We start from the raw sequence: 11,609 nt of genomic DNA, 5'->3' as shown, positions 1-11,609 counted from the left end.
GCGTGTCAATCATCTATCGCCTCGAGGTAAACAATGCAATCAAGCATGGCGATTGAGCTTGCAGACAATTATTATACCTGATTGGGATTACCGTTTTATCTAAGTAATATTCTGTCGATGCATGCATTGTTTTAATATGATTTAAATGAGTAAATACGCCATTTCTCTTAATTGAAAGTAGAAATAAAATAAATTTTAACTTTGTACCACGTCCATGTGATAGCAACACGTACCGCGGTAAAGTTAACGAATATTTACTGATGTACGGGAGTACTAATGTGTTTCCGTGTTTGACTAACCAAAAAGTCAAATACGGGTGTGGATTAAAAAAAAACCCATCCCATTTATATATTTTACTGACAAGTGCAAGCGCTAAAATTTATTTGCGCCAATGCATTCCCACTTGCATTTGCGCTAAAATACGTTTGCGCCAAATTTTCTCGTTTTACTTTTTTTGTGCCGAACAGTTGACAGAAACATCTTCACTGTGTCCGCCATTCATCGACAATTATTTTTGTAAAACATAAATGCTCAACTTACTGAGATATATTCACAACATCACTGTTTTAACAATTTCTTTACACTTATTTCCATGTCCATTCATGATAAACAATCGCCGCGATTTTCTTTTTTAAATCGGGTTCGATGCCACCTGACTTTCTAGAACTTTCAACAAATAGCGATATCGGACATAAACGGAAAGTTTTGCACTTTGTGTTTTTTTAATCAATGATTATAAAATTAACAAATTTTCCAATAATTTTATAAGTATAGATATATCAAGTGTTTGCTCAGGGTCAATCAGGCATGGTGTCTATCTTCTTAGATATACGTTTACTTAGATATTACCCTTGTTAGCGCTCTGGGCCGGGTGGGGTACAAGAATCTGAACTTATTTCATTTAACCATGGCTACTTCAAACTCATAAAAAAAACGTTGTAACCCATCAGGATTAGAAATTTCTTTAATGATAAACAACTAAACTCTGTTGTGGAACGCTGGCCTAGCATCAGCACACTTGAACCACAGCTTTCGGATCAACATTCAAAGCCTCTTACAAACATTTTACTCTTTATAATACAAATTTACAAGGCATTACTGGTTCGTCCAGATCTGTTAAAAAATAAAATCTGGTGCTCTTCTTATTGAAGTCACCAAGAAATAATACTAGTATTCAACTTCTTTGTTGGAATTGAAAAGTAAGACTTCCTTTTTAAAAGATATTGACGCAATTAAACATCATTCTTAGATTGTGCTTTGGGGCTTTTAGAACTTAGCCAAAAGTTTATAAATGTATGTAAAAGCACATGAGCCAATGAATTGTAAAGCTGTTTTTTTTTAAATTCATGTCGCCAGTATTCATTCAGAAGTTGAAATAAATTTTCAAAAAGAATAAAAGCTTTCAGGCCAGACTGCTTATCAGAAGGCTACTATTTAACAAGGTTAAAGGACAGGGACAGGCAATATGTGATAAATGACACGCTATTCCAGAAAACCTAAAGACTTTAAAAGAAGCAGAGATTTCTTTTGTGAAATGGAAACTCATAGTGTAGCAAACTTTTGAGAAAAGTGTCTGATAGATATTTTCAGAATTGATGCAAATCAGCATTTTCATCATACATTAAACTTTGAAATATGATTTGAATCTCAAAAAGAACATATACCTTCAAATGAGGAGTGTCTAAGCAAAAATATGTGACAATGTTAAACTCTATACAAATTTCAAGAAGCGATTTCATTTGTTGTTGAAATAATGGAGATCATTTAGAACATGTAATGTGAGCTTTTGACGTTGTGAAATTCAACGTAGCAAAAAATGACGCAACTTGGTAATTTCGCTAATTTTCATTCATGTTTAAGATTTTGTTCAGTATTTAATATTTTAGTTGGTAATTAAACATAATGAATCTTATGGATACATGCATCAATTTGATAAAAAGACTTGTGTGTATCTTTTTCTTGTGTTTGTCAAATTGAAGATTCAAAATGTAACATATATTGTGAAACACCCTGTATCAGATAAAAACAACTACCATTAGGTATAGTAAGAACAACATTCTTGTTCTGAAATACCACCATGGAAATTAATTAAATCAGTAGTTATATAAACCCCTATCCGAACTAATATGAATAAATCAGAAACAAATCCTCTCGTTTTCAACAGAAATTAGGCGAATTGAAAGATTCTAAACATCCTAGGGTAGAAATTTGCACAGACGGCTCAAAGGACAAAAGCAGGTTTGGTTGCAGCCTGTGCAGTGATCAATAATCATATTATAAGGTTAAAAGTCGTTTTGATGTTTATGTTTTTTATTTGCCTGTTTTGCCACTTACATTTTGATTAATTACAGGTGAATTTTTCATAAAATATTTTTTGCCTTTTGAATTATTTTATGTGCGAAATACAATGGTCGTAGGCAGTGAAAAGAACTACATGTGGTATACACATATGACATGAAAATATTCAGTGCTTTGAAGTCTTCAGATACCCCCCTGATTTAAAACATAATTATATATTTCTCCGTCAAAGTTTGTTTTGGGGGGTTAATATCGGACATTACCGCATAAAGTCCTTTTCTTGCATTTCTTAGTTTTATTGACAAGAAGTCAACACCAGTAATGGTTGAGATTTACAAAAGTTAAGCTTAGAGTTATACACTAACATCAAATGGATTAAACAAATGGACAGCCTTTTTATGCAGTTCGGAAACAAAGTTGATATCATCATTACGTGTTTGAAAGCAATTACATAGCGTTAGATTAAACAAGATAAGTATTTGCTAAAATGAACTTAAGTCTTTAAATACAATAAAATTGCAATACATGTAATATTGTTCCTTAAATTACTATAGAGTACACTTAAAAAATGAAAACAAATTAGTAAATAATAGAAGCTCACATTATTCATATATCAGTGTTCATTTAGTTTAAATGAAATGTTCTGCTCAAAGAATGTTAAAAATATATTTAAGGGGAACAAGAAACAGAGGCATCTTCATGATGACCACAATTATGAATTCCCCATCCAAGGTTTGGGCATTGTCCAATATCTGTTTCTGTTCCATTACAGCTGACGATATCTAAATGTATTGGACCTGATCCTTGTCCATAATGGGCACAGCAAGAACTTGCAGCATTTTGTCTGTGAAGAAAATAAATTTTCATAATTACTAAACTTTCAATATCACTGTAGGTACCACCGTGTAACAATTTTATAAGCAGTCACTCACGTTGGATATCCCAAAGATCGGCATACAACGGCGGCATCTTTGTCATCCCAGCCATCATCACAAACAGTTCCCCAAATGCCATTGTTGCTAACTTCAACCCTTCCTTCATATGGCGTTTGACCTCCTACCAGTCGCGTGGTTATGCCTGCAAAAACAATGTGCCGTAAGATAAGGTACATAGTCATTTATTGTGAAGGTTTGCATTTTAACACAGTTTTCAAATTCGTGTAATGACTATAGTATTTAAGTCTTTCAAGATTTATCTATCATTATTACGGGAACCAGTACTTATATTACCAAAGTGTTAAGGTTTCTTTACTTTATTTCTATAAACATTAAAAAATAAACTTCATCGAAGTAGAACCTTTTTATGCACAATAAACTAACACCCCACCCCCCGAGAACCCCTTTCATGCATTAGCAGATAAGAATTAATCTCAAATGCGCATGTACAGATTTTGTACACATGCCTTGTAAACGGTTACATTATCATCAACACCTCGTATTTAATTTGAATTTAAATTTCATTTTGATATTTTGGATGGTAATAAGATCATAGATATTTCAATTTGAGCTAATCCAATTTATATTTTGGCATAGAAACTAAATCCGTAAAGTATAGCTAGGTATAAGATTCACACTTTTTATTGTATTTATTATATTTTTAAAAGCAATCCATTATTATCACTGTTTCAAGTCATTCCAACGCATAGATGTGCTCCAACTTAGTCATTCTCTATGGCATGGTCAATGGCATGCTTGCAAAATGCACGTCATTCTCTATGGCATGGTAAATGACATGCTCGCAAAATGCACAATCTCAATACATGCATATAATGTAGGCTAAAATGTAACCCTATAAATAATTAATTTCAGTCAGATGAGTAGTTTCGGGATACAAAAAAAAAATCGTCAAAAAAAACCGTGAACAATTATATAATAGTAAAGCAAATAAAAATTGTTTCCAACAATTAATTTTCAAACCATCTTTTATAACAAATAAACATATCAAAAGTCATATCAATATCCATGGTGTGCGACAAATAAAATATTTCAATTTTTAAGTATGTACCTATCTCCTTTAATGTGATTGAAAACATTACTAACCTTTTTTATGTTTATAAAAATATTAAGTTAATTTTTTTTTTTATAAAAATTCGAAAATGATTCTTACTCCAGAATGGAAGGCAACGAACAGAGACATCTTGTTTATGGTCACAATTATGACGACCAATTCCATTGTTTGCACAGTGCTGAATATCTTTTTCTCGTCCATTACAAGAGACATCGTCAAGGTAAATGGGACCTAAGCCTTGTCCAAAGAAAGCCCAACGAAGGCTTTGTGCACCTTGCCTTTAAAATATATACATTTACTTTACAAAAAATAGTTTTATTGATATAAATTGCTGACAAGAAATCGTTTGAATATGGAAAACTATATACAATATTGAGCTAATTGTTCCCCCGTTATCAGAAATTCGGTGTCATCTATTTTTTTACCCTGTTCTTTAGTTTGTTTGTTTAGCTGTTTGTCTGCAAAAATGAATCTTGCACATAACTTTTGATTTGTTGGAGCTATGGTTTTCATACATCAAACGTGTACATGGTAATTCTTGTGACAAGGTCTTTAGTGGATTGACTGATTGATTGTATATTGTTTAATTTTCTTATCGATACTTTTTCACTCATATGAGACGCCAACACTTAGCGAGGGATCTTTTTCGTGGCTGCAAAAAATAATGTGCCATGAGATAAGGTACATATATGAATGTCTGAATTTTAACACTTTTGTCAAATTTGTGTATTAACTGTTTTTCGACATGGGGCCTCTCTTTATACGGTCTCATCCGAAGGACCAGTCTCCACTTCCCACAATGGGATTCGAACCCGCGACGTAAGGATAGACTCCTTACTTCGCGACTCTAGAGCACACGCTCTAACCACTGCGCCACGCGGGCGACAGGTTTTATTTGGATATAAACATACTTGATTTCTTTATCTTGGAGTCCAAAGCTCTAGACTTGGCCATAAATTTATGGCAGTTGGAGCTAGAGCTTTTATATTTCAAATACGTATTTTTTAACGCCATGGTCTTCCTCAGTGTACATTTCATTTAATCCTTTGATGTCGGAGCTTAACCCACAGTAAAAAATTAAACTTGACAATTTTTTCCTTAAAGGATCATGCTTGGGGTTTCATATTTCAAAGGTTTATTTATTGACACAATTTTGGGTTCTCTTTTCGGGGGGGGGGGGGGGGGTGGGGGGGTTAATAACATTTTGCTCCCTAGGATTTTGACTTGTAATATTCGAGAAACTTTTACCTTCGCCATGAACTGCCATACAGGGGCATCACTGTTCATATCCTAATGGTAAACCGCGTAGAAAGGCTCAAAATATGTAGACTTCAATTTTGCGAACGAAGGATATAACTAAAATCCCAATGACTGTTTGTCATGAAGGGCAAAAAAACATACCAAGGGAATCCTAGTGATCTACATATAACGGCTGCATCGTTCCCATCCCAGTCATCATTACAAACTGATCCCCATTCACCATTGTGATAAACTTCTACTCTCCCCTCATACGGAGTTTTACCCCCCGCCAGTCTTGTAGTTATCTCTGAAACAGATTTTTGTGACAAAGTCATTCGATTAAAAAAAGAAGAGTGAAACATATCAACTCTAAAAAATATAAACAACGAGAAATGCTTGAGTGAAGAAAAACACAATATTTATCATATCAAAAATTGTGATTGATTTAAATTTTCCAGAAATTGCCAAAATAAAATGGTATTTTATCAAACTACTGTCATCAAATTACATGTATTTGCTAAAAGAGATATCTCACTTTTTTTGTGCCGGTTAAGATATTGTCCGCCATTCATTCAATTATTTTTTAAAACATTCAACTTACTGCCGAACAGTTGACAGAAACATCTTCACTGTGTCCGCAGTTATGGTTTCCCCATCCATTATGCCGACACTGATCAATTCTGCTTTCGTTCCCGACACAAGAGACGTCATCCAAGTGTATTGGGCCAGTCGCCACGCCATACGGACTGCCAGATACGGCAGAAGCATTTTGTCTGGAGGTATTAAAGATAAAGTGCTCATTCAAAGCAATGTCACAACTGTTTGACAATTTAATGTTTTATCGAAATAAGTTTTAGATTTCTTTCACTTCTTTTTTTTAATCAGATGAAAATGTTGAAGACAACGAACAGTTAATCAATCTTAGAATCTCTAAAATGTATACAGGTAATAAAAAGCTGTTTTTATTTTAGTTCGCCAATATTCATTCAGAAGTTGATGAAATAAATTTTCAAAAAGAATAAAAGCTTTCTAGCCAGAATGCTTATCATAAGGCTACTATTTAACAAGGTTAAAGGACAGGGACAGGCAATATGTGATAAATGACACGCTATTCCAGAAAACCTAAAGACTTTAAAAGAAGCAGAGATTTCTTTTGTGAAATGGAAACTCATAGTGTAGCATCTGTTGACCGGTTGCCTTGAGCCTTTTGTATTGATATGTAGTCAAATCCAGAATCGGAACCATAACTAGCTAGCGATTGGTGTCAAAGTGTTTTGCGATAAATACTAGTAGAGAGTTTTTAAAAAAGGTCAGGTCGTATATGAAGATTGTGTAGAAAAGTGAAAATTCGGAATGTCTCTTTAACCTCAACAATGTTTTTAATGATAAATGCTATGTTATAAATATTTACAGAGCTTTGATTGTGTGATGCATCTCTTTTGTTTGGCAATGAAATTGTTAAATGCTTCACTATTGTGATTTTACATTTCTTAAATGATGTACAGTGCTACCTCGGTATATTGCCCCCCTTTATATTCCCACCACTGCTTATTGCCAGAAATTCTCCAAGAACGGATTTCCCTCTGTGTTAATACACCCGTTATATTGCCACTCCCGCTTATTGCCATCCGCCATTAATTTTAGGGAACAAAAGGTCAAATTATGTAAGACAATCCCTCATTAAGAATGCCATGTCGGTAATTAGGACATCACACCCGTGCTTTGAGAGTGCCTGGTTGCGGTGAAGCGTGACAGGCTGAACAGGGAATTCAGTTAAATTAAAGATAATTGTTGTATAAACTCAAAATTAGTAGTGTTTTTGCTGTTGTTTTTACAAGATAGCAGTGTTATTTCATCCCAATAATAATTTCAAACATCAGGGAAGAGAAAGCATACAAATTTAGATTACAAAGGAATGGAAGGAAGAAGACTAAAATTTTGTTCAACATTTTATCAATTTTAAACTGAGGAATTCTCAAGGTAGTGAATGTCACAATCAAAATTTAATTATAATTTTATTTACATAACGGTTATGGTTTTTATTTTATTTACCCTGTACTGGACCTCTTCTTATTGTTACCTTTATTGAACCTCAAGTCATAATTACTAAAGTTTTGCAGGTATTGGTCAGTTACGACCTATTGTATTAGGAGATATTTAAATCGCTGCATAGCTGACCGAGTAACCGGGGTCCACGTTTTCATATATTTTTACATGCCATGCTTGAGGTAGTACAACCCAAGATGTGTAGATAGTTAGGTTTTCAACGGTAACCATTTCTCCATAAGGGGTAAGTTTGTTTTTTATTTTATATGTAAGTTTTTGAGTAATACATTTGAAAGTAGAACTATTTAAGAATTTGAATTAAGTAATGTTTTTCGTTACTGTTTACGTATACAGTTTTGCTGGGTAGAGTTACTCATGCGTGTTTTTCGTGTCTCTTTATTTTCTATTTTTGTGCAATGTACTAAGTTATGTACGCACGTAGGCTATTTTGTTTTGCCGCTTATAAAGTCGGTGTTGTGGGATTAATAGTTAAAACCACTTTTGTTAAGATGTTGTGTATTCTTAACGTTTTTCTTATTATAAAGTGTTCGGTTAGAATTACCGGTACTGTTTTGTATGGTGTGCCATAAGTACAGGGGCAACCTGTTCAGTCAATGTTGACGTGTTAATTTTAAGACGTAACTTGCATGACTTAAAATATTTAATCTAAAGGTTCCAGAGATATTCCAGAGATATTCCAGACATATTCCAGCCATATTCTATCTATAAGGGCCATTTTGTGTGGACACTGGGATACCAAATTGCCAAAATGTTACCTGGACATCGAAACCCACTGGGAGCCAGTTGGTGGGAGTCCGTCGTGAAACGGGGAGAGTCAGGACGCGGTCGCGTGGTACACAGGAATTGATATGGATATATAAAGACTAAGTGATATTTATTGTAGATAATTCTTTGTAAAAGATATGTTGTAAATATTGTTTTTATTGATTTTATTTATAGATAAAAAATTGCAAATAGAAAAAAAAAATCTTGTTGTTGTCTGACTGAACAGAGCACGACGGCTGTCGTGACAGTGAAATAATCCACATCTGTTTCTGAGGAAATTTGATAATAAACCTAAAGAACCTATTTATAAGAGAATCTATAACTGCTACATTGACACTGAATTACCACCGGGTTGTTAAATTCTTGGATTAAGACAGAAGAGTGGAAGAACAAGAAACTGCTAGGTGTTTTAATATTTCGACATTTTCATTATATCTTAGTCAAATTACTTGTAAAAAATAAATTAATGCTTTTATAAAAGAAAGTCCACTTAAATATGCACAAACATGGCATTTAATTTGAACTGAAAAATATCATGTATTCATCTTCTGGGCTCATAGCATTTACATGTAATTTATTTTAAAAACTCGTTATATTACCACCCTCGCTTTAATGCCAAAATCTGTCTTGGACAAAAATTGGCAATATACCGAGATAGCACTGTAATTATTTTATTCTAACTTCTGCATATTACATCTGATTAAATCCTAAAATGGATGAGTCAAAACTTTTACCTAACTTCTGCATATTACATCTGATTAAATCCTAAAATGGATGAGTCAAAACTTTTACCATATAAGCAGAATTTTTTTATCCGACAAAATAATTTGGACATTACATGTACATGTTTGAGCTCTGCTATCGCTAAAGTTGAATATTGCAAACAATTTTTTTAGTATTTGTTGTCATTGCTTTTTCTCTTTAAAGTAAAAAATCGTTTAAATTACTTCTCTCTAAAAGTATATGCCATTTGGGGTGTGGGGGGGTGGGGTGTGGGGGTCGCTTACTTTGTGACTGAGTTAAATTTCAGCTAATATTATAATTTATGCCCCCTAAACACTTACATAACCGAATGATCTTTAACTTACCGAAATATCCTTCATACGTTTTTTTTTTTCAAAAATAGCTATTCATTGACACATAAATGAAGGCAAGTTAAAATTGATTACATTTAAACTTTTGGGAATTAATGTTTCGGCTTCTTAGTCAATACAAAGGACTCACGATGGTAATGCCTGGTCAAGAGGAGATGCTTCCTTTTACTAGGATCCATATGATCCCACATACATTGTATGGAAACGAGGATCCATGTTTTGTGCTCTCTTCACAGAATTGTTTGTTTGTGAGTTTTCTCTAGGTGAAATATATGCAGATAACGGACAGTACTCAAACTTAAAAGTCCATTAAACAATTCAAAATAGATGCAGAGAAACACGGGCCTCCAAAACACCTGAAGTGGCATCAGGCGCCATGGATAAATCAGCATCCCTTGCCGACCGGTCACACCTGCCGTGTGCTTCATGTTATAATCGGGAAATTACTATTTATTATTATGTTGTTCGTCTCGGTAGTTATCTCGATAGGTGGATTGAACTTGGTCGAGTTAACAAGACTTTTGATGGCCTCTAGAAATGATACTCAGAGATCAGCATTTCTGTTTATGTTAACAAAGAATTACATTGTTTTTGGTGACAAAACATCAGAGAAATGTGTGATTTATGGAGAGGCAAATTTGTTTTAAATTAGTTCATTTTACAAAAAGAGAACTGGAAAAGTCAGGCTCGAGAGAACAGGAACAGCGAGATCAGTATTGATTGGAACCCATGAAAACGCCAATTCCAAAGAAGTTCGTTGCTTCAAGTGTGACAGACTGGGCCACATAGCGTCTCAGTGCCACCAAACTCAGAAGAACCGGAACTCATAATGATTCGTTGTCAAAAAGGAATCTACGAAAGAACTCAAATTACAAAAGTTTGGAACTTTTACTTCCTTTACAATACACATCTACATTTTCAATTTTCAATGGATTGTCAACACTTTTTTTAGTGCATCTCTTGTTGATATGCCTAAAATTTCAAAAAGTGAATAATTATATATTTCAGTATTAATATCTGGTCCTTTTTAAATTTATTAGAAAAAGAATTTATGACTAAAAACAAGAGGCCCAAAGGCTTTAACGGTCACCAGAGTATACATGTAAAACAACAATCCATAAAATATAAATTGAAAACTTCAAAATTAAAGCATGCAGTAGTAAAACAATATAAAGGAAGGTAAATTTTTTAATTCAATTAAATGTGTAATAAGTGTTACAGGTAACCAAAATTAAAGGGGTATATTTTATATGAAGTTTTTGAGTAATACATTTGAAAGTCAGAACTTTTAAGAATTTAAAATGATTTTTGAATGATCATTTCTACATATTACAAACTAAAACTTTGATCACCTGTTGTGTCCTCTTCCTACCCTATAGCTTTAAACAAATTTGTATTAACATTACCCAGAGATTGCTTTGTTGTCCTTACAAAGAAGATTTTTAGAGATTTTTACTATATATTCCATTGCAAAATTGTGATAGTTACTTATGACCCCGTCCTAAAATCAAAATTTACACTTCCTGAGGATTTTTTCCTATAATTTCATCTTTATCGGCCTATTGGTTATGAAGATATTTTTCCTATATATTCCTATGTTAAACCTAATTGATCGTCCATTGTGGCCCCACTCTATCCCAAGGGGTCAAAGTTAATTTACACTACCTGAGGATGTTGCCAATGTAAGGTTCATCTTTCTCGGCCCTAGTGTTCTTGAGAAAAATCTTCAAAATTTGAAAGACGCCATAAATTTTTCATTAATTCTGAATTTTGTCCCCTTGACAGAAGCCTTTGCCCTTCATTAAGTTAAACTTGAGTCCCCATTACCCAAGGAAACTTTGTGGCAAGTTTGGTTGAAATTGGCTTAGTGGTTCTTGAGAAGAAGTCGAAAATGTGAAAAGTTTACGCATGACGCACACCCGCACGGACTAAGATCACCTGAACGACTCATGTGACCTAAAAACTTACGGGGATAACCCTAATGCTTCACAGACAAAAGCAGTGTCTTTTGCAGTCCAACCATCATCACAAATTGTTCCCCAAACTCCATTGTGATATACTTCTACTCTTCCCTCGTATGGTGTTCGACCTCCGAAGAGACGCAATGTTTTACCTAATGTATTTTTATAAAAAAGTTAA

At 33.7% G+C, this 11,609-nt stretch overlaps 1 protein-coding gene across 1 annotated transcript; it reads right to left on the bottom strand.

Moving 5' to 3' along the window:
• Positions 1 to 2,854: 2,854 nt before the first annotated feature.
• LOC134277121 (neurotrypsin-like) lies at positions 2,855 to 11,587 on the bottom strand (the record flags this gene model as incomplete). Its single annotated transcript, XM_062759405.1, has 6 exons — positions 2,855 to 3,142; positions 3,231 to 3,375; positions 4,405 to 4,583; positions 5,707 to 5,939; positions 6,146 to 6,317; positions 11,439 to 11,587. Coding segments are annotated over 6 exons (1,053 nt in total), but the record flags the coding sequence as incomplete, so codon positions are not given.
• Between the last annotated feature and the right edge of the window lie 22 nt (positions 11,588 to 11,609).

Source organism: Saccostrea cucullata, unplaced genomic scaffold (genome assembly GCF_032062105.1).
Source record: "Saccostrea cucullata isolate Sc308-1 unplaced genomic scaffold, CSIRO_AGI_Scuc_v1 ctg313, whole genome shotgun sequence".
NCBI lineage: Eukaryota > Metazoa > Mollusca > Bivalvia > Ostreida > Ostreidae > Saccostrea > Saccostrea cuccullata.
This window is presented reverse-complemented; position numbering and strand designations above follow the sequence as displayed.